The sequence below is a fragment of the Pinus tabuliformis genome, chromosome 9 (assembly GCF_031772625.1).
Source record: "Pinus tabuliformis cultivar Carrire ecotype Pingquan chromosome 9, CPIR1, whole genome shotgun sequence".
Taxonomy (NCBI): Eukaryota; Viridiplantae; Streptophyta; class Pinopsida; order Pinales; family Pinaceae; genus Pinus; species Pinus tabuliformis.
Genome location: NC_142307.1, coordinates 917,107,240 through 917,131,208, shown reverse-complemented (window position 1 = coordinate 917,131,208; position 23,969 = coordinate 917,107,240). Strand labels below are relative to the sequence as shown.

The following is a 23,969-nucleotide window of genomic DNA, read 5'->3' as shown; positions in this document are numbered from 1 at the left end:
TGTGGTATTTATCTAATATGGTCTATTTCAAGGTACTCTCACTTTTTTAAAATTGAATTATTTGTAATATTTAATTAATAACATTTTAAAATTATATTATATTTATATTTATATATACCTTTGAAAGTTATTAAATTTACCGACCACTAAATAGACCTTTCGTTATAGTTGCCCGGCAGCCTCCAGAAAGAGACAAGTCAGCAGAGCTCTACGGATTTCCAGTGGTTTTTTGTGACGTGGCAGAACCGTCCTATTTAGCACAAAGTTGTGCACCCGCGAGCTGCGTCATATATAGCGGCACAGTCCGAGAGCGGTTTAAATTAATTAATTCATGATATTAATATCGAGTTTTGCTATTAATATTGATATTAATTAGATACCACCAGAATCCGACAATTATTTGAATAAATGAATGAATTCATCATATTAATAAAATTGAGCAATCTGTACATCAAATGCATAATCGGACTAAATCATTTCAATATGGCGTCCGCTCTGAAGGTTGTGGTTATCTATATGAGGGCTCTGCAATTCAGATTGTATTCAATGCACATTCAGGCGGAGGTTTGGGAAATCTGGTTTTGTCCGTACAATAGTCATAAGCCATGTAATTTCTTCTCACCCATCTCAGCTGCCTCATTTGTTCTGCACTCAATCCTTTGCTGCCCAATTCCTCCCACCACTCTGAAGAGGGAGAGGATGGACAAAAAGGAGACGACTCAGAATCTCCCTCGCACTTGTGACCTTCAATATCGAAACCTTTGAAAGTGGCTATGAAAGGGGACTGCTTCCAGTTTATCTTAGATTTTCCTCCATCGGTGGCCCAGTTTTCACCATTCCATAGACTGGCAATAACTTGCATAGGCTTCGATGACGGGTAAGGGACTCCCAAGCTTGTCTCAGAGTTTTTAAAGACTCTCACAACTACTCCAGAGACCATGAACCTGCGTACCAGAAAAACAACATTACACGAAGATTAATATATAACATAGCAACGATAACGTAGGTGGAAAATTCAGATATTTTATATGGAGGCGACCAGAAAGATGGAACATACAGGATATGGTGGCGGTTCCAAAGAAGAGAATAGGTGTGGAAGTCTGCGGTCGGATCGAACCAAAGCCTGATTCGGCTCTCCCGGTTGCCAACGCCGTTGACGAAGACGTTGGTGTGGAGATAATGAGGTTTTCCGGGTTTGTTTCCCAGAAACTCAAAGTCCACCTCGTCGTGCTTAGAGGTTTGTTGGGTAGAGAGCTGTAAATATTCAAAGAATCCACAAGGGCAAAGAAAATAATTATTTGAGTATAAGAAACAGCTGTTAGATATAATCAACCATAAGCAATAGCAATATATAGCATAATGATCAAAATAAGTCTACTCACATAGAAGGCAGTGACTGTCCCGGATGAATCGCCTGGTACCAATTTGATTCGTGCACTGAAATATCCAAACAAGTATTTGTTCTTGGAAGCGAAGCCTGAACCTGCAAGGCTACTGTTATCAGCCTATGAATAAAGTAACATCTAATTACTGGAGAGGTTCATGTAATTTTGACATGTCATACCTGAAGATTGGTCCATACGGAGCTCCACCGAGCGACGGTTGTCCAGAAATTTTACAAGTTGGTTACCCCATGTGATATCGTAATTCTGGTCGAAATCAACGGTTGTGGCTGTGCGGTTTTGGTCCCTAAGCAGAGGACGGGAGGAAAATCTTGCTGCAGAAGACGAAGATACTAGAAAAAAGGCTATTACCATAACTACTTGTATTCCCGTGGACGCAGAGAGATGGTGCCTAGAGCCATGCTTTTGGTAATGTCCCTGTTTTCTAATAATGGCGGTATAGCGATAAGCGCTGTCATCTTGACTGCCTGTGGATGCCATTAACTCACTAGGCTTTACTATTTTGAACACAGATGCCGTGATAACAAGTTGGTCCGATTTGCGAACAAGCTGAATTTAATATCAATGAGTAAAAATGAGTTTTGAATTGAATTTATAAGGGCACGGGCAAGTTGGAAGAATAAAGGGCGAAAGGGATAGGAAGGAGAGTCAGTATGAGATGTCGTAAAAATTGAAGGCTGAGAAGAAAAGTCAGCCAGAAGAGTTTGGAACATTCCATGACACGACTTTGAAGAATGAAGGGTTGGAACAATGAAATGCACGTTGGAAAGCTTGTGAATATTGAATAATTCCGTTCAGAGTTTCAAGACAAAATGGAATTTTTAATTGATCAAAACTCTAGCCTGTCGTGTTGCAGACGGGAATCTGATTCTGCATAGAGACTATTACATAATTATGGCGGCGACACAACAAATTGTCTGCCGTGTTCTGCCATCGTTCTTCCCTTACAACCACAAACCCAATGGTAATGTCATCGCACAAATATTATAACGACACTAGTACACGCGGAGAGACAGCAAATTATGTACCATCGCAGAAATATAAGGACACCAGTAAACGCGGAGAGACAGCAAATTATGTGCCGTAACAATCACGAACCTGCTGGTATTGTTCCTCTCTCCAATATAGCTGTGCCTAGCTGTCAGAGGGTCCCCACGCCCTCTTCGCCCCACAAACACAACTGGAGTTAGGACTAGATTATTTAGCGGATATATCTTTTCGAATTATTACGGTTATAATTTGTGTTTGAAAATGAAAAAAGTCTACCTCTCATATTAAAATTTGTAAAGTATCAAATTTAATTGTCAAATTCATTCTTTTTTATTGTCCTATCCTATCCATCAACTCAATTGGCACACAGATAAACGGCTCCACTGAAATTTGACGAAGCTTAGGAGTTCAACGTTTAGAAAACTTTGTTGTTAACTCCACGGCGGCCGCCCACGACAACGTCTTCACAGTGAGCAGAAGACATTATTGTATTCTAGACGGAACTTGGAAGTTTGACCGTGGGAACGAGACTAGTCTCTTTCAAGAGCACGTGTTGTAATCTTTCAAGATTGGAATTCCAGGTCATGAATATACGGCACAGTTTTTCTATTTCTACACGTGTGCCAACGTCTAATGACTGAGTTAATTGAAGTACGACTCGTGCCCATACACAGCGCTTGAAGTACGACTCTGGCCAATACACAACGCCGATAGTAGCTTCGTAACGAAGTTTTCAACAAACGCGACAGCTGGTTAACCAAACTTACGACTGTTGCCATTGCCAGGGCGCCGATAAATATCTTTTCCACGCGAAGTTTTCAACTGTTAGCCAAATTTTCAAATAATATATTGTAGTAGTTGAGCTATTAAGAAGCATCGAAAATTTTCAGATAATAAGTTGCAGCAGTTGCGATCTCAAGAGGTCTCTCATTTCTTAGCAATTAAAGTTATGTGGCTAAATAAATATCTTTACGTTTCAAAGTATTCGCATATATTAGGTAGGTATAATATTAGCAATAATCACATAAGTTTTAAGGTTGAAATATAATAAGAAATTGGGAAAATAGTTATTTTAAATTGTTAAATTTGCTGGATGCATATATATTTACTCCTCATTTATATTTATTCCCCGGGCATACCATAAAAAATCATCTCCATTATCTCGTCATTTTATCTAGTTGGATTGGAAGTTCTCTCTTGTCGTAAAGAAGAGGTGGATGGGGATTAAAGCATTGGGGGAGATCTGGGTGGGCGTTGAATGTAAAGAGTTTTTGGTGCATTATTTTTGGATTTAGTTTATTGTAGAGTAAATCATTGTAGGAAAATATATAAAAGGTCCTTCTATAGGTGTGGATTAGAAATAGTGCTAGATCCACTAAAAATTGCTTGTACATTTGGGATGGCTTCATGAAATTGAAATTTAGATTCATTAAAAATTACTTGTACATTTGGGATGGCTTCATGAAACTGAAACATCGATTGCTTAACAATCTTCGATGGGATATTAGTTCAGATACAAACATTGATATGGGTTTAGATCCAATTCGGGGTTTACAAGGTAACTATATGTTGCCTTTAGAGACCATCCAACATTTACACGATTGCCATTATCAGATATGGTATATGAATGAGCTTTTGGGTCTATATATCAATGAGCTTTTGGGATTTATAGGTTCTTTGGCAGAGATTTGGGATGCATATAATGACTATCTTAATGGAGCGAGCATCATGTTCACGGAAGGGGCTGACACAGTCACTTGGAGTGGTAGAACTACTGAGGATAATATATATACTAATGATGTTTATAGTCATATAACTCCTCATTTGTTGACCCCGATGATTAGATGGATTCGGAAAATCTAAAGTTGGAATATGCCTCAAAAATTAAAATGCTTTGGATGGCTCGTGGGACATAATAAGATTCTCACTTGGGAGAATCTAGCAAGAGGGGTTTCCATGGTCGGGGCTGGTGTCACTTGTGTAGGAGAGACACTGAAAATACTATCCACTTATTCCTCCAATGTCCATTCATTGTTTCCATATGGATTGGAGTTTTACATAGATTAAACAGTATGGTTGGTTGGATACACACTTCTATAAATGATTGCATTATAAGATAGTATAAAAAATGTAAGACCAAAAAAAACTCTCCCCTTCTTTATCTTTTAGGGTATTTGGAAATGTAGGAACACTCAATTTTTATAATATTCCCTTCTATATATGCACAAGACTTGCAACATAATATGCACATACTACAGGGAATTTAGAACTGTGGGTAGAATGGGGATAAACAAATATTTTCAACCAATTGATTGCTAGAGGAAATATCCTATTGGATTTTTCGATGGGGCCGCACAAAATATGGTTTGCGGTTGTGGTGCATATATTGTTATGGCTCTGAAACATTATTATCTTTCAACTGGAATAATGGCACAGGGACCAATACCAGGGTAGAGATCACGACACTTTGGGGTCTTATATATTGTGCTCGATGGTTAACACTTGAGACTATATGTGTTTTTGGGTACTCTAAAGTCACTATTGGCTCGGTCAATCGTAGGTTCAAGTTCGATCCTCGACTTCTATCCAATTGGCTTCGTCACATCCAGACTTTGATTTCACTTCTCAAAGACCTCTCTTTTCCCCATACATACCATGGGTAAAACAATATTGTGGATGCCTAATCTAAGTTAGGTTTGTCTCATTAGATGGGTGTGATAAGCTATCAAGCTTATTAATGTAGAAGATCCATTAGTGTTGGTCAGATACTTGTTTCATGAACTCTTTTCTTTTGGTTTTGTTTTTTACACATACTTATTGCATCGCCATGTTTAGATACATTTTGGTTGTTATGCTCAGATCCACATTTTCTTTTTTTGTCGTGTTGTAGTCAATGGGTTCATAACACTCATGGATTTATTTTTCATATGATGATGTATTTCTAGAAATAATATTCCACATATGTATTACTCTCAAAATGAGGTATTATGTTGACATACAAAGGATCTGGAGGTGTGCTCTGATATATCAAAACATTAGAACATTTAAACTGGTTTTAATAATATAAAACTCATTGATTTTTCTTTCCAAAAAAAGAATTTGTTAAATTTGCACAATTTGAGTTTTGTGGGGTTTTTAAGGGTACTAAATTTATTTTTGAATTCCAAAATACAATTTAAATGATGAAATATTACGATCTTACTAAGAATAGTGTTACTCGTTTCTGGAAAAAAAAAAATTGCCTCATTGGATTGTGCCCATAGGTAAAAGTGGTTGATATACTTTGATGGGACCCATTTTCTACCCCTAAAAAAATATTTGTTTATGGAATTGATCAACTTATTCATATATATTTAGTTACTAATTTAAGCGACAACCACATATTTAAAATTGGTTGGTGTTAGTCTTTTTCTAGCCTTAAAAAATTAATGTCACCAATAGATATATATCAATCACATTTACATATGTCATTGTTGCTAATTACCCACTCTCATGTGTGGGGAGGATTAATAGACCATGAGTGACTTTGGTTGACTTTGGTTGAAAAGGGTTGACTATGCTTGTTCATATTTAGTTGTAGTTCACCATGATAGACTATGTTTAATCATCTTTTGAAATGTTAATGATGATGAACTATGGTTAATCATGGTTGATTTGGGTAGACCATGGTCATCCGTGGAAGATCATCCTAACCATGGGTAACCATGGTTAACTCTATATGGCATGGTAAATTATGATTGAGAATGTTTGACTATGGTTTACCACGTTTGACCATGTTCATTATGGATGACCATGTGGATTATGTGTGGCTACATCACGGGGTTTTCACCTTGTCAACCAATATCTTACCACCTTCAATCATTAAATGTGGTTTTAAAATTGTTAAAAATGTACTTCATATATTTTAGGCACTATGAGGGGATGTCGGATAGGGTACTTATAGGCAATAAGGGATACAAAAAGAAATGTTTGGTTCACTTAAAAATATGGGACATATGTTAAAAATAAGGAACATATGTTAAAAATAAGGGTTATTTTTATTAGAAAGATGTATTGGGAGAGGGGATTCGACACAAGGATTTTGGGATGTTTTTATCAATATTTAGTAAGATTAAAGATGTTATTTAATATCTAATGAATATGGATTCTATGACACAAGATGACTAAATGGAGACCGTGCAAGCCACATATGACTATGGTTGACCATGTTTGACTACATTTGGCCTTGGTTGACCATGTTTTAACTATGGATTGATGATCTATAAACTACCATGGATATTCAATTGCATTGTTTGTCACAATTGATCTATTAAAATTAACTGAAATTTATAACATGAAGGGTTAAATCCTTTATATTCTATATCGATTATTATGGATTTTTTGTTTATGCATGTAATAGATAAAATATGGAGAATAGATAACAAGTGAGCACAGTCCTCTCAAACCACAATGAACACCAACATGTGCTCTAGGAAACCCTTACAAGAGAAAACCCAACTAGAAATTTAAATTCATTTGCTCTCATTTTTTCGAGATGGAAATGATGCAAGTATAAAGAAAAAGGCACTATAAAGTTGTTTGAGACCCATGATCCTTGATCTCCTATAGAACATGAACCCCCAATGTTATTATCTCTCTATCAACACTCAACTACTTTACGTTAATATGGAATAAAAAAGCAAGCAAATAGAATGGAACCCATTTTCCTCCTAGTGGCCTAGTTCTATAAAGTAGATTGATACCCATCTAAGTGTTAAGTTCCATTTCTTTCAAATCTCAATTAGAGTTACAAACTTGACCCTTATAGATTCTTCTTTGTAATATCCAGTGGCTAGCCTCATTTCCATGAGTAATGGGTTCACATGGCATCCTCTCGAATAATGGTGTAGAAAATAGGAAGGTCAATTTATGGGTGGCATAATGTTTGCATACAGACTCCATTTAACGTCTCTCTTGAATCATTGGAAATCGATTTGAGTGTAGAATAGTTTTATATGGTTTGGTGCAAGCAAGAGTTTTTGGACCCGAAAAGATTTCTTTCATACCTTAATCTTCCTCTATAAGGTTTTCAGACCCCAATTGCCCAAACTAGGACTTGAAGGTGAAAATGAGCGTGTAAGCTAATTCCTTGAATTTTTCCATTCTAAAAGAATTAATATGGATGAAAAAAATATAATGACTAATATGGATCATAACTCCCCATTTTTGGAGGATTTTGGTCCCCATAATATTTTATTAAATTAGGCTAGAAAAATTTTCCCCTAGTCTCTCCCTCAAGTTTCCTTGGAAGTTTTCCTTTTAACCCAATTTATGAAAGGTCATGATACCCCTATCTAGTAGTTATAGATCACTTCTATGAAAATGTATCCTTTGCCAGCTATTCATGAGCATCTTGTGCTAAATCATTTATGCGAGGTGGGATTTTCTCCTCTTCCTAATCCAGCATCGAAGGCTTATAGAGTTTAAGATTTTCCACATTCACCATTGAGTGAAGGTGCATGTCGAAGGGTAGAATGAATATATAAATATTAAGTCCCACTTTTCTATATCTTTAAAGGAAAATATTGTAGAGGCTTAACTTTCTTACCAATACCATGTAGCCTCTCCTCATTTAACTATCACCACACTTTGTTTCCAATTCTAAATGACCTCTATGTCCTATGTTGATCCTGCCAAGGTTTATATTTTTCCTATGACTTATTCAGTGCCTCTCGCACTTATAAATGTAATTTATTTATAGTCTCAACTAATTGTTTTCTTCTCTTAAATCATGTGATGTGAGATCCTCGCTCACTCATCTTTGTTTTCCATATAGTACACCTAAAGATGAAGGTGGAAAATATCCAAAAAATGTTTCAAATGGTGATATAACTATTGAAGTGTGGACACCTTTGTAGTAAGAGTGTTGTATACAAACCAAATTTTCATACCAAGTCTTCACATGTTTTTGCTTATAACACCTTAAAAATTGTACCAAATTCCTATTAACTACTTCTATTTTCCCATATGTTTATGGATGAAATGTTATATAGCTCTTCAAGTTTGTATCCATCCTCTCCCACAGTGTCGTCCAAAATGCACTAAGAATTATGGTGCACCTATCTAAAATCATGCTTCATTGCATTCCAAATTGCACCCAAACCTATTCAAAGAACAATTTTGTTCTTTCCTCCTGGTGGTATTTTTGCAAGGAATGAACACACATATTTTTGAACCTATCAACTACCATGAATAGTTAGTCATGTCCATTTTTTATTGTTCCTCAACCTCTCACAAATTCCATGGAAATTATTTCCCCAAGGATGAATTGGTATAGTTAAGGGATGTTATAGACCCATTTCATTTTACTAGGATTGTTGATATAATGAACCATAGATTCTTTAATGAACCTAGCTACATCTTCTTGTGCCCTAGGCCAATATACATAGTTATGCAACTGGCCATTGTCTTCCCAACATAAAATGACTTATAATCTTGGAGGTGTGAACCTCTCTAATCAACTGCAATTTCCCACATTTACGAACACATAGCTTAGTTGGCCTATAGAGTAACCCATTTTGGAGATGATAGTTAATTGTGCTATCATCATTGTCCACTCGAGTCATGCCCTATAGCTATTGCACACCTACTTGAAGTTCTTCTCTTCTATATATGTCTCATTATATGCATAATGGATGAGAGGCTCGATGTGCATCAGAGTTTTAAAAGCTACAATTTTTTTATGTGGGTGTCCTTCAAACCATGTTAGCAAACTTGTTTTTACTACCCTTCTCATACTTGACCACTAAATGAAACTATTGTAATAAACCTATATACATATAATGCTTGGTTTGTTGTAACTTCCTCTACACCTATAGGTACCATAATGAATAGTGATTTGTGTGGATGATGGTCTCTTTACCCATAATATAGTGTTTCCAATTTTTTATGGCATGTACCAGGGCATATAGATCCTTGTTATAGGTAAGGTAGTTATGAAACACCCCATGAAATACTTTGAAATAGTAGCTTATACACCTTCCTCCATGCATAAAAACCACTCCCATGGCATATCCAGTCACATCTATCTCCAATTTAAAGGGTTGTTGTAAGTTTGGTAATGTAAGAACTGGTGCTTTAATTATTTTTCTTTTATCTCTTTAATGCCATTCTACCGACCCTTCCCCCTTTGGAAACTCTTCCCACTTGTTGTTATGGCATAGAATGGTGCAACTACTACTAGAAATGAAGCTTTGAATTTTCTCAGGTATTATGCTAGCCCATAAAAACTCCTAAGCTTTAAAATATTCAAATTCATTGACCACTTCATGATGGCCTCTTCCAATGGATACTCTTCTAGTTGTTGTCTCTATTCCTTAATGCACCCCTCTAGGGACGCCTTTTCCCTCATTAACTCTTCTACTTATTTGTTTTCTCTAAAGAGTAATAAAACATACTTCTTGTAAGAACTGATCAAATTTCTAGCTTGGTTGGAACTTACTAGTGAAATATTTGAATTTATCTTCTCCACATTTACGATTAAGGAATTTCCATCCTTGATGAGGTAGTATTGGTTATCTCTCCATAAGAATATTGCATCCGACATGTGAAAATAGGGACTTCCAAACACAACTCCACACACATCAAGTGCAACTACATCTAATTTTACTTCATTAATAAAATCAACATTGATAGCAAATATAATTTTACACTTTTCAGTTACCTCTATCTTTCCCTCCTTGACACATCCCAATTGATATTTTATAGGATTATCTTGGACCTCCAATCCAAGTTTTTTGAGTAGCTCCACTAGAATGAGATTTTGTTGTGAACCTAAGTTCAATAAAGGGTTGAGCTTGGTCTTCTTGACCTACATCTTATTGTGGAAGAGATTGATCATCTCATTCTCTTCTTAATGATGAAGAATACTTAGATTCACCTCCTTCTGCATTGAGGCGAAAAAATTATTATCATCCATGTTAAATCTTCTTTCCACTTGATTTCTCAAATATATGGTGATGAGATTCCTTTTATTCTTATCCTTGTTCTATTTCTTTGGGTCTATCTCTTGATGCAATTTCCAACACTTCTTCTCTACGTGACCATCCTTGTTGCAATGGTTTCCAGGATCCTTACATTGGTGTGTTGTAGCTACTACCTTCTTGTCCTTCCCCCATTCCAATTATTTTGTTTCTCCTTGGAAGCTTCTTTTGTTCCTTCTACTTTGAACAACTTGAGTATCCTTTCCTCTAGCTTACGTTTTGCAATTACTGTTCTTGTACACAAATCTCATCCATATTCTGGGTTTAAACATCACTGATTTGCATTTTCTAATGGCTATGTAGACTTCCCAGATAGTAGGGAAGTACAATTGGATTCTTACGAGAGATACCATTGTTGTCTTCCTGAATTTTGTGGTGTAATGTTTTACACTCTACCCCTATCTTTGTCTAAAGTAATGCCACCAAATACGTTGTTCTTATACATACTCGATAAGGTATAATTAAGACTATGAGAGTTTTAAAATCCTTGCAATCAATTACTAGATTATTCTCCTCTAGCCTAAGGGCTTCCATGTTCTTTTCCCACTAGGTCAGAGCATGGCCCTCTAATTTCAAGCATGAAAATGAAATATTTTGTTCATCATCTATGTGGTGAACACAATAGTAAACCACTAACTATTGTAATTACTAATTTAATTTTAGAGCATCGATCACACCTTGATATGGTTTGTTTTCCACCTTTTATTCCATCTTGAATAGGGACTATGAATCATTCATAATGCTTGAACTGAACTACTTTCTTTCATATTTTTTCTTGGACTCTTTGATGTAACACCCCTAATATTTAATTACCCCATAGATATTGTAATGGTAATTAATTATGTTAATGATGCATGTCTAGAAAAGTAAATATAAATGGATTAATCGATATAGAACAATTGTAATTATATTTTGATAACAATTGATGAAGAGGTGAAAAATTGATACAAACCATGAGAAGCCATGAGAGGGGAATAAGAAAAAAGGATTTAGGAAATTAGTCCTCTCCAATAAATTATTTGGCTAAGACAAATATTCATATGATATAGATTGTTAACTTTTCCCAAGAAAATACCTAATTCGAAGGATGTGGTAGTAACTTTCATATTTATGGATGTAGTTGGGTTATACTTTAACTACCTTATCCAAGGTATGGAAAGAGTGCCATTCAAATACTTCTAGAGTCTAACCAAAATATTCTAAATTGACTAGATGGGTAGATCTAACATAAAATCCATTGAAGATGAAACCTACAAAGGAAGGTAAGTGTAGGTAGAGAGAAGATATATTATCACTCATGGGGATATGAGAAGAAGAGACAAGAAAATATATATAGAAGCACTTGTGGTGATAGGGAGGTAGACATGGGGATGCGAGAGAAAAGTAAAGGGAGATATAGATAGAAAAAGAGATAGAGAGAAAGTTTCCCTTTGGATGCTTATTGTCTAGAAAATTGAGAAACCATTTAAAGAAGTTCAGAAGGCTTTAGCCTTAGGGGGGTTTTAAGAGAATTGATGAGCTTAATTTGATGAAGGATAATTTCCTTCTTGACTCCACCCTCTAATGTTGATTGAGAAATTAACTCATGGTTTAGCAGTTTAGCTTAGGGGTGGCCAATTGCAAGAAGGAATACAATGTAGTTGTTCCTTTGGTGGGATGGAACATGGCTCACCCTTCATCAGTTATAGGAAGCATTTGATGTTGATCAGATAGGTTCCCTAATAGAATTTAAATTTGTGATGTAAATCATAAACATTGAAATATAAATGATGATTGATAAAATGAGCATATTTAAGTACTTTCCTACTTAATGGACATTATGCCCTATGTGATGATGATTTATGATATGAAATAGTAGATTTGACTACAATAGCTATGGAATTTTCACATTCCATCCTATTGGTGTTCATTTTATCTTATGTTGTGATTTCAAGCGAATAGGCCTAATGGCTAGATGAGATGGCTAATTATATGTGAAATAATCTTAGTGAGTCTTAATCTAGTAGCTTGGTTTGCTCTAGATTGGCCAGAGAAGCTCTATGTCTGTTGTGGTGATGAGAAGATATTTTTATGATATGGACTTAGATGTAAGAGTAAGAGCATAGACTGCATAATAGAAACACAAAGGAAGGAGTCTTCATAGAACATGTTCAACAACATTTTATAGAGTTCAGTAAAGAATTGTTGAGTTGGTTAGAATGAAAGGTTACAAAGGCATTAGATGGGGGTAATCTATGAAAAATAACCTCTTTGACTCCTTAAATAAAGGCCTGGTTTGTCACATGAGATGAAGTATTTTGGATGTCTTCATGGTTAGTGATCCAGGTGGATATTGGTGGCCAGTCTCCTATTCCACTTGGACCCCCAACACTGCCTCTTTTAGTTTTTCAATTTCCTTAATTGTAGCACAATTTACTATTTTTGGTAGTTTTTTCAAATCATGAACTTCTAGAGCTGTTTTGAGGCCCTAAACGATGTTTTTTTTGGCCAAACGAAATGAGATATTATGATATCCAAACAAAGATCATTTGCCAAAGTTACGACCCCGGGAAATTGATGTACCAATTTACCCAAACAGAGCCCATAGTTTTGGCGCTTCATCTCCTAGGGTTAGGTTTTTGGATGTTTAGGGTTTTCCATTATTTCTCATTAATAAATAGGCCTTGGATCCTCATTGTAACAATTTAGAGGCATGTAGCTACCACATCTCTTGTAAGAGATAAGATACCATTTCCCGAGCTTGTTTATTTCCATTTTGTTTGTAAGCATATTTCAGGATTGTGATATTAATGAAATGAAGTGTTATTTCTGCTACATTTCTGTATTTATGGTTATATCTGTAATTTCTTGCATTCCTGTTTAATTTCATATCAATTAGTGAGGACCTTTGTATTTTCAAAAGTGTTATAACATCTCATTTCCCTATCAAAATCTCTTTTAGTCCTTAGGAAAAGTTGAGGAACTCTCTCTATCAATCTACTTTTCCTTTGCTTTGGAAACTTTGGATATTTAGTGAGTGATCTCCTTGGTGTTGGGCCATTTGGAAAATTTGGGGATTGGATACCTTATCCTCATACCTTGGTCATATAGTTTGCTATAGGATACATTCCCAAAAGCATGTCTAGAAGGTTGTTAAGTCCTAGATGATGACGTATCCAACTGTTGGAGTATAAGGCCACACTTTTCAAGGAACACTTCAACATATTCCAACCCAAAACTCCCAATATTGATATATCTCTATTGTTAGTAGACTCAATGGAGATATATAATGGAGAGTTTCTTTCTTATTAGCTACAAAATATCAACATTTTAATATCATAATTATCAAGTTATCAGTGTATTGGAATATCAAGGTCTCTAACAATAATGAACAACCACCTCCATTATGTGTAGGTTCTAGCCCTCTATAGTAATTACTAAAAAACGAATTCTTAAAGTAGAAAAATATATATTGGTGAGAACATAAAAACAAATATACACAAAGATTTTCCCCTGGATCCCAAGTTTGGGAATACCAGGTTGATTTTTCATTATATTCCTTTCAATGCTATAATACATATATATATACATGTCGAAGCATTCATAAACCCCAATCACTTAACCCTGGATTAGAACATAATCGTAATTCCCTTGACCAGATCTATAAAATACCATGGGCTGAAAACCATCATGCCCAAAACCATGTGCAAAACCCATGCAAAAAACCATGGGTAGGTCTGCCCATTGTCTTTGGGAACGCCCCCCATCCTTAGGTCTTCCAAACTATTATTGGGTCTACATAAAAGTAAAAACTAAAATATTGGGGCACTACCCTAGACCCCGTGCAGGGGGGATACCATCCCCTTGCAAACCCCCCAACAGGGGGTGTTGTGCAATGCTCCTTCCCTACTTTCAACCTACTAAATAATACCACTGCATGTGCAATGCTTGGTCGTGTGCAAACCATTGCATACATAGGCTACCAACTGTGCTCACATATGGAACATGGGACATGTCATATTCCTTTTCTTATGTCTTAGGAAACTATTCAATAAATAACTTTACACCTACAAGAATAGGAACCTTCACCAATTTACTACCATGCATATTAAAACTCTACAATATTTTCTTCACATACTTCCTCTAGTTTAACTAGAGCTTCTTCTTTGCCCAATCTCGTTTAATTTCCATCCCCAAAATATAGTTTTCAACACGAAGATCCTTCATGTCGAATTTGGAGGACAATTGGGTCTTCAAATCCTAGATAATTTCTTTCATTTGTAATCTTCAACATATCATCCACATATAAAACCAAATAAACAACACGGTCACCACTTAATTTAAAATACACACAGTGATTCACTTTGCTTCTAGTGAATCCAAGTCCCCATATATATGTATCAAATTTTTGATACCACATTGTTGGTGACTGTGTTAACCAATACAAAGACTTTGTTAACCTACATATCAATTCTTTCTTACCCTTCATTGCAAATAATTCAGGTTTGTTCAAGTAGATCTCTTCTTCCAGATCCCCATGAAGAAATTTTGCCTTCACACCCATCTTTTCTACCTCAAAATCAAAAGCAACAACAATAGATAAAAGTAATATAATAGAAGCTAACTTGGCAATAGGAGAAACAATATCACCAAAATCAATTCTTGACACCTGGAAATAACCTTTTTCTACCATTCAAGCTTTGTATTTCTCCACCATGTACTTTGCATTCATCTTCTTCTTAAACGCCCATTTTCTTCCAATGGGTTTCCTTTTAGTCGACAACTCCAACAGGTCCCAAGCCTCATTTTTGTCCAAAGATGTCATTTCATAAACCATGGCCTCTTCTCATATTTTCTCATCCTTTGAATCTACTGCCTCCTTGATAGTTCTAGGATCATCATCTGTAATAGATAAAGTAAAATTTAAACACAAATCATAAATAATATACCTTTCTAACTTCCTTCTCTCTCGAACTAATCTTCTCAAAACTAGAGTTTGTGGCTCTTTCTCTTCTGATTCTTGTTATGTTCTAGAGTCCGATTCTTCATCCTTTACCTCAAACTTTATCTTCTCAAGTTCCTTTGGTAGGAATTCATCTTTAATAACATATTTCACCTCTCCAAACACCACATCTTTGTTATACACAACCTTCCTTGTTTCTAGGTTCCAAAGCTTATAACCTTTTAAACCATCCTTATACCCACTAAACAAGCACCTTTCATATTAACTATCCAACTTGCTTCTTTTCTCCTTTGGAACATGTACATATGCATCATAGCCAAATACTCTCAGATGTGAAAGAGATGGTTTCTTATCCCCCAACGATGATGAAGGTGATCTATTAAATAGGTAACATGCAGTCTCCACTGCCCCTGCCCAAAATTCATGTCCTAAATTGGCACCACTAAGAATGCTTCTTGCCTTTTCCATCAACGTCTATTTATTATTTCTACAACTGCATTTTTCTGAGGTCTATCTAGAGTAGTATTCTATCGTGATATACCATACTTCTTACAAAACTCTTCAAATTCATTCTTACAGAACTCTCCACCATTATCTGTCCTCAACACCTTGATCTTCTTCTATGTCTGATTTTCCACCATAGCCTTAAATTCTTTATACCCATCAAAGACTTCAAATTTATTCCCAAGGAAATATATTCATGTATTCCTTGAAAAGTCATCTATAAATGAGACATAGTACCTAGATTTACCTAGTGATGGAACCAACACAGGTCTGAACACATCATTGTGTACACGCTCTAATATCCCTTTCGCCTTCTTAGCACCAGAGGGAAAACTTGCCCTATTATGCTTCCCATATACAAAATTTTCGCAGAAATCGAAATCTAGAGAAGAATTAGATATACTTTCTACCATACCATTACCATGCAATATTCAAAGGCCCTTCTCTCTAATATGTCTAAGCCTCTGATGCCATAGCATGGTCTTTTCTCCAAAGACCACTAGGTTTTCTACTCCACTTTCAGTAACCAAAGAATTGTTGCACCCATCAATAACAACGCTACTCATAACCTTGTACAAAGTTCCAATCTGAACTCCTTGCATCAATACCATTGTTCCCTGTACCATCTTGTAGGTATATTTCTCGAAGACTCTTTTTATACCTGCATCATCCATCTTGCTTACAAAAATCAAATTTTTCACCAATTCTGTAATATTCATAACACCAAGAAGTGTTCAAATCCTTCCACCTTGCAACTTCGGTTTGACATTTATGGGTCTAGTGATTCTATCCTTCTTGTCATCCCCTAAGAAAACATCACCACCATCATATTTCTCGTACTCACAGGACCACTCCCTCTGGAGAGTGAAGTGAAGGGATGCACTTGAGTCAATCAACCATGCCTCATGAGCTACATTTTTACTTGAAGAAGAAGCCAAGTACACATCCCCACCTTAATTTGAGGTGATTTTCGCCTCTCCAGAAGGAGCATAATCAGATTCCTTTCATTTTTCAGGAGATTTAGATCTACATTCCTTTTTGTGGTGCCCTTCCGTTTTGGATTTCTAGCACACCTTTATATGTTTTCCTTGAGATTTAGATCTCCCTCTAGATTTAGATCTCCCAGTCAAGGAATTCTTTTTGTTTATGTTCTGGGACCGTCCTCGTACAAACAAGGCATCTCCATTCTGGCTCTCCATATTTTCCATCTCATCTGCTCCGACAGTAAGGATGGGACTATATTGAAAAAACCCATTAGAGGAAATTTTATTTTAACAAGTTAACATTGAATTTTCATGTGATAATGTGTAAGCCAATCAAAATCCTTTAAAATGCAAAATATATACATGTGTCACTGGGTACCGACAAATTTTTTAAAGTATAATTTACTTACCTTAAACATGAATGCTTCCCAAGTGACCCAAAATTTCATCAAATATTAAAAATAAAATTAATATCTTATTCTACAAAATTTATAATATTGAGAATAATTTTAATGAATGGTAAATCATGGGTTGCCTGTATTTTTATTGACGCATAACTAATCTAAAGTTTAAATTTACTTTTTAAATTTAAATTTATTAAATCTTGTATATATGTACACACACACACACACACAACTTGAGTGGGCCTAATGATTAAGAGGATGTGTTTCCTCCTAAGAGGTCACAGGTTCAAAATGAGAGGGGGGTAGAGTATGTATGCCTTCGTAGAATTAGCGGTCAAATTGTTGCATGGAGGTGGGTCTCTTGTCCCATAAATAAGGGGGGCTCATAAAGAAATGTGGTCTCTCTCTTGGCCGTGAATTGCCATGACCTTATATATATATATATATATATATATATATATATATATATATATATATATATATATATATATATATATATATATATATACACACACACACATACAGTTAATTTGATAAAACTGCATTTATTTTGGTAATTTTAAATTTTAAATTTACTTTTTTTTTTTAATTTGAATTTGGGTAATTTAAATTTTCTTAAATCTTGTGCTAATAAATTAATCTACATAGGAAATATATAGAGGGCTATTTTGATAGACGTGACATTTATTTGGGTAATTTTGATAAAAGTAAAATAATATAAATGATATTTAAAAAAATTTCCTACACGGCATTATTTTATTAATTTTATAATTTTTTCTTAGGTCGTTATTTTTGAGTTAAAATTTCCTCGAATGCATACCATCCCATGAATCTGGTAGAGAACATAGCAAACTTGTGCACTTATCTTCATCTAAAATTTTTATATCAACAGATAACAACTGCCTTACCACAATATTAAAGGCATTAAGACGCTCTATTACTGAGTCTCCATCGTTCATCCTTGGGTTATACAACATTTTTCGCAACAATAGCTTGTTCATCGGAGACTTATATTGGTATAAAGTCCCTAACTTGTCCCACAAATCCTTCGCCATAGCTTCCCCTGATACATTCAACAATACTAAATCTGATATACACAACTATATTATGCTATTTTCCTTCTGATCCAACTTCGCCCAATATTTTGCTGACATTGTCGTTGGTTTAGTACCCAAATCTATCGTGATCTACTGATATTTATCCACTAACAGATCCTCCATCTTGAGGTTCCACAACTCAAAACCTTATCCATTGAATTTCTCAATCTCTATCTTTCCATTGTTTTCCATCTTCTTTCACCGAAATAATCGATCCCACAGATCTCTCAATGTAATAAGGTGTACCACAGGCCTGAGGAAAACCCCTCAGTAGCAAAGGCGTCCACTTGAAGCCGAAACAAGTCTAATTCCAAATGTAGGTTTTAACTCTATACATAAATTACCTGCAAATGAATTCTTAAAACAAAAAATATACAATGGAGAGGACATAAAACAAATATACATAGATATTTTCCCCTAGATCCCAAAATCGGGACTACCATATTGATTTTTCATTATATTCCTTTCAATATATATATATATATATATATATTGTTGAAAATAGCAACAAGAAATGATAAAAATAGAATCCAGAAATTTTAATTTTAATTTGTCCTTGAATTAAAATTGTAAATTAAAATTCGAATTTAGTCTCACCAGCTGCTTGGAAATAATTAATTAATTCACTATGGATTAATTAGTTGGAGAAATTCAAGTTAGAAGTCTTTCTGAAGTCATGCAATAGTTATCGCTTAAATTAAGGAGATTATCCCTTAATTAGGGAGATAAGATTGAGTTATATTTGAGTTGTAATTAGTTAGCTCAATTTACTGAGTTAAGTCTAGTTAAATTAGTTCCAAACTATTTGAGGAACTAATTCTGAGCTATCAGTCAGTTGATGCATGCATGCACTCAACCAGTGTACTCTAGATAATTGAAGATTCCCTCATCAGAAACTCATGCATGTCTATTCTGAGAAAGACCCAGTTGAGCTAAATGTCAAGGACAGTGTACTATCAGTTGCATGTTCTCTCCTATAAAGGAAACTCATGCATGTAGATGGATTAATGCACAGGAGGATTGCATAGTTCTGACAGGGTGTGAGATCAGTGTGAGAGATCAATGTTCCACTTGGTTGATCAGTCTTCCACTTGGTAATAGGAGGATAACCCAAGAGAAATTTCGCAAGGAAATAGAAGCTTGGAGGGCAGAGAGGAAGGCTTGTGATAAGCTTTGATTGCCTGTGAGCATCCAGGAGGATTGTACTGAGAGCTGGCTAGCTATGAGAGCTAAGGCTTTGTATAATCTCTATGTATTTCCACCTTGTATGATAATAGAGATAGTGGGGTTTTTATCTAAGGCTTTCCCCTGAGTATTTTTGTGTTTCATGTGCATTGATTCTTCTTCTTCTATTTATATGTGTTCAGCTCGATCTTGCTCAATCTTTAAGCTTCCGCAAGTTTGATAGTACAAGTAGATTATAGTATTTTGCTTTGGTATATTGCATTATCGGGTTAATCTACAGTCAGAATATCTACATGGTATCAGAGCTAGCTGATCTATAGAGAAATTTCTACATGGTATCAGAGCCAAGTTTATCGGAGCAGTGAACAGTATACAGAGAAGAGAATTCGAAGTTTGAAGTTCGGGGTTGCAGGTGCAAATCGAATTCATATCATGTTTCAATTGATATGGGACATTATGTGATTAATTTTCCATCGAAGAAGTCCAAGAAGGGATCCTCGGAAGGATCAGAAGGTGGGGCATTAGCCTCTCAGCTCAAAATAGACTTTACCCTCATCGCATGCATGGTGTCATCGATGATGGGTTGTGTTTGGTATCTTGACGGTGGAGCCTCATTCCACATGAACGATGATAAAAGTTTATTCAATACCTTGGAGGAGAAAGACCTCAAGATGTGCATAGAGATGGGTGACGACGGAAGGTATCGTGTTTCAGGAGTGGGCATGGTTGCTTTGTAGAGGGAGCATGGAGCTCCTATCACGTTGACAGATGTGAAGTATGTGCCTGGACTGAAGAAGAACTTGGTATCGGTCGCGTGTTGGAGGACAAAGGCTACGATGTTGTCTTTAGTAAGGGAAATGTTTTCCTTAGACACATCACCACGAGACAAGTGAAACAGATCGGTTCATGAGTTAAGAACCTGTATGCTCTTGAGGTTCAAGATGCATGCAAAGCCTTGAGGAGCAAGGTGAATGTTAGAGACTTGGTGGTTGAGAGGGAGAGTAAATTACCTCTCAACATGCAGTCCCAAAAGAAGTCTCAGACAATTATGGAGGAGCCACAATTGGAGAAGTGGGTAGAGGGATCACATGTAGCCATACCTCCAGGTGTGAGGTGGAGCTATGTGAAGTGATAGTCTCAAGAAGGCTGAAACTGGGTAGGGTCCATTGAGAGGTTTTATCTCATGGATCGTACCTTGCTGCGGGAGCCCAAAGTACATAGTAGCGGGTGGAATCAGTGGGATTGATGCAGTCAGAGATCAAAGTGATAGAGGCTAGAGTAGTCAGATACTGAAGAGCACAGAGAAGGATTGGCAATAGTGCAGAAAGGCAGAGTCAGCAGAAGCACAAAGTTTTCAGTTGGCAGAGGCAATATCAGTCAGATACTTTGATGACAAATGTATCATACTGATTCAGGTTGGATTTTTTTTTTTTTGTTTCTGGAGTTGCTAGAGCAACAACACTAGAGTGAAGTGTTGCATGCATAACATTCCAAAGGCTCATGATCGGGATCAAGTTGAATTCTTTTCTTGTTGAGAGGGAGTGTTGAAAATAGAAACAAGAAATGATAAAAATAGAATCCAGAAATTCCAATGTTAATTTGTCCTTGAATTAAAGTTGTGAATTAAAATTCGAATTTAGTCTCACCAGCTGCTTGGAAATAATTAATTAATTCATTATGGATTAATTAGTTGGATAAATTCAAGTTAGAAGTCTTTCTGAAGTCATGCAACAGTTATCCCTTAAATTAAGGAGATAAGATTGAGTTATAATTGAGTTGTAATTAGTTAGCTCAGTTTACTGAGTTAAGTCCAGTTAAATTAGTTTCAAACTGTTTAGGGAACTAATTGTGATTTATCAGTCAGTTGATGCATGCATGCACTCAACCAGTGTACTCCAGATAACTGAAGATTCCCTCATCAGAAACTCATGCATGTCTATTCTGAGAAGGACCCAGTTGAGCTAAATGTCAAGGATAGTGTACTATCAGTTACATGTTTTCTCCTATAAAGGAAACTCATGCATGTAGACGGATTAATGCACAGGAGGATTGCACAGTTCTGACAGGGTGTGATATCAGTGCGAGAGATCAGTGTTCCACTTGGTTGATCAGTCTTCCATTTGGTAACAGGAGGATCACCCGGGAGAAATTGCGCAAGGAAATAGGATCTTGGAGGGTAGAGAGGAAAGCTTGTGAGAAGCTTTGATTGCCTGTGAGCATCTAGGAGGATTATACTGAGAGCTGGCTAGCTGTGAGAGCTAAGGCTTTGTATAATATCTATTTATTTCCACCTTGTATGATAATACAAATAGTGGGGATTTTAGCTGAGGCTTTCCCCTGAGTATTTTCTGTGTTTCATGTGCATTGATTCTTCTTCTTATGTTTATATGTGTTCAGCTTGATCTTGCTAAATCTTTAAGCTTCCGCAAGTTTGATAGTAGAAGTAGATTATAGTATTTTTCTTTGGTATATTGTATTATCAGGTTAATCTACAGTCAGAATATCTACATGGTATCAGAGCTAGCTGATCTATAGAGAAATTTCTACATATACATACATACATACATACATACATACATACATACATACATACATACATACATACATACATATATATATAGATATATATATATATGTTGAAACATTCATAAACCCTAATCCAATAACCTTGGATTAGAATATAACCATAGTTCCCTTGACAGATCTACAAAATACCATGGATAGAAAACCATCCTGCCCAAAACCATGTGCAAAACCCATGCACAAAACCATGTGTAGGTCTACCAACCATCTTTGGGTCCGTCCCCCATCCTTGGGTCCACATAAAAAATAAAAAAACTCCTGGGGCGCTACCCTGGACACTGTGAAAGAGGGCTACTATCACCCTGTTAACCCCCCGACAGGGAGGGATGTTGCCCCCCCACTACGTTCATTGCAACGTAAAGTGTGTGGGTCTAATTATGGAAAGAATATAACGCACACGCAACATTATGAACCACTAATATTGGTGGATCCAAAATATCGATATATGGAGAGGTGAGTCTTGTTAATAAATGGTCCATTAATTGACTATCAACTAACAAAATATTAAAAGTCAACCATTGGCCTCATGTTATCCGGTTTCCTTTCTATCAGGTATCAAATTTCAGGATATTAGTTGTTTAGTGTCAAGATGACATATTTCAAGATGTTGAATTGATGAAAATTCTCCCAATTAACCTTTTCTTTGTTTGGTTTATTAAGTATCAAATGATCATGTCTTAGGAGGTCAGGACATCAATTATTGGGTTTCCTCCTGATACTGATAGAAGCCAATAAGGTTCTAACATGACGTGTCAAAATGGAAGGTCAACATGGCATGAAGGTAGGTCTTGAGTGACATGGCATGTTGATGTGGTGCTGACAAGGAATTTTGATATGGCAAGGTGTTGTGGCTTGGGTGATGTAGATTAAAGTATGTAATGAGGATAAGGTGGAGGCTAAGTGGTAGATGACATCGTTTTCCTACAAACATGGGCCTATGAGGTGGTGATGAATGGATAAGGGATACCACATGGAAATGGTACATATGCTTATATGATGTTTGGAGGGCATATTTTTGAATGAGAACAACTTTGTTTTCAATGATCAGATTGAGTTGAATATCCTTGGGAATCTCTTGATGAGTAGAAGATGATGGGGTTTCATAAATGAGTTTTAAGGTGGTTGAATGAAGATAAAACTTGACAACCCATATCCCTAAATTAGTCCTCAAGTTTTGGTTTGGATATCGTGCATCCTTAATCAAGCATTATGGGGACCATATGTTACTAAATGGTATTAGAGAAAAATTTCAAAACTCATACTGAATGGGATTAGGAAAGACAAAACTATCAAAATTGTGGTTCAAGCACTAGGCCTAGTGGGTAAGAGACACACCACAAATATGAATTTGGTGCTTTGATACTAGATAGGTATCATAACATGGTTCAAACAATAGACATGGATTATCCATATATAGAACAAGAAGGAAAATTATTAGATTTTTTATGATCTATCTCTCACAATTTACGTAGATTATTAGAACTATGGATTAACATGATGCATGAAGTTCCAAAGATAGACCACAAAGACAAAATTTCTAGAGTAATGAGCTAGGGATAAATCACAGTGCAAATGTTTGAGAGTGAGGAACACAATTATGAGAATAGATGGCATGGAAACCAAGATTACTAGATAAAAATAAATGTTACATAGACCCAAGGTTGCTAGAAAAAGAATGTCATAGGCTTCATGACATTGTACTAGATATTTGTAAGAGATTGACGCAGGACTATTGAATATGCAATGAATGAAGAAATTCATTGGAATGCTAATTGCCAAAGTTATGAAGGATACAATTACGAAGTTTACTAAACTTCCCCTAAACAACTCAATATAATGATAATCGTAGAAGCATAT

General features: G+C 35.8%; 1 protein-coding gene across 1 annotated transcript; it reads right to left on the bottom strand.

Moving 5' to 3' along the window:
- Positions 1–473: 473 nt before the first annotated feature.
- LOC149151730 (putative xyloglucan endotransglucosylase/hydrolase protein 5) lies at positions 474–2,040 on the bottom strand. Its single transcript, XM_089440376.1, has 4 exons — positions 1,565–2,040; positions 1,383–1,483; positions 1,058–1,254; positions 474–944 (listed from the first exon to the last, which is right to left on the bottom strand). The coding sequence occupies exons 1-4, from the start codon at positions 1,881–1,883 to the stop codon at positions 533–535; spliced, it is 1,029 nt and encodes a 342-aa protein (XP_089296502.1). The 5' UTR covers positions 1,884–2,040; the 3' UTR covers positions 474–532.
- Between the last annotated feature and the right edge of the window lie 21,929 nt (positions 2,041–23,969).

Bases quoted from the DNA above. Each gene is read 5' to 3' on its own strand.
- LOC149151730 (XM_089440376.1), bottom strand. From the start codon at position 1,883: ATGGCATCCACAGGCAGTCAAGATGACAGCGCTTATCGCTATACCGCC. The intron at 1,484-1,564 runs GTATGACATGTC...GTAGCCTTGCAG, and splicing joins CCGTATGGACCAATCTTCAG to GTTCAGGCTTCGCTTCCAAG. The intron at 1,255-1,382 runs GTGAGTAGACTT...GAATATTTACAG, and splicing joins GGACAGTCACTGCCTTCTAT to CTCTCTACCCAACAAACCTC.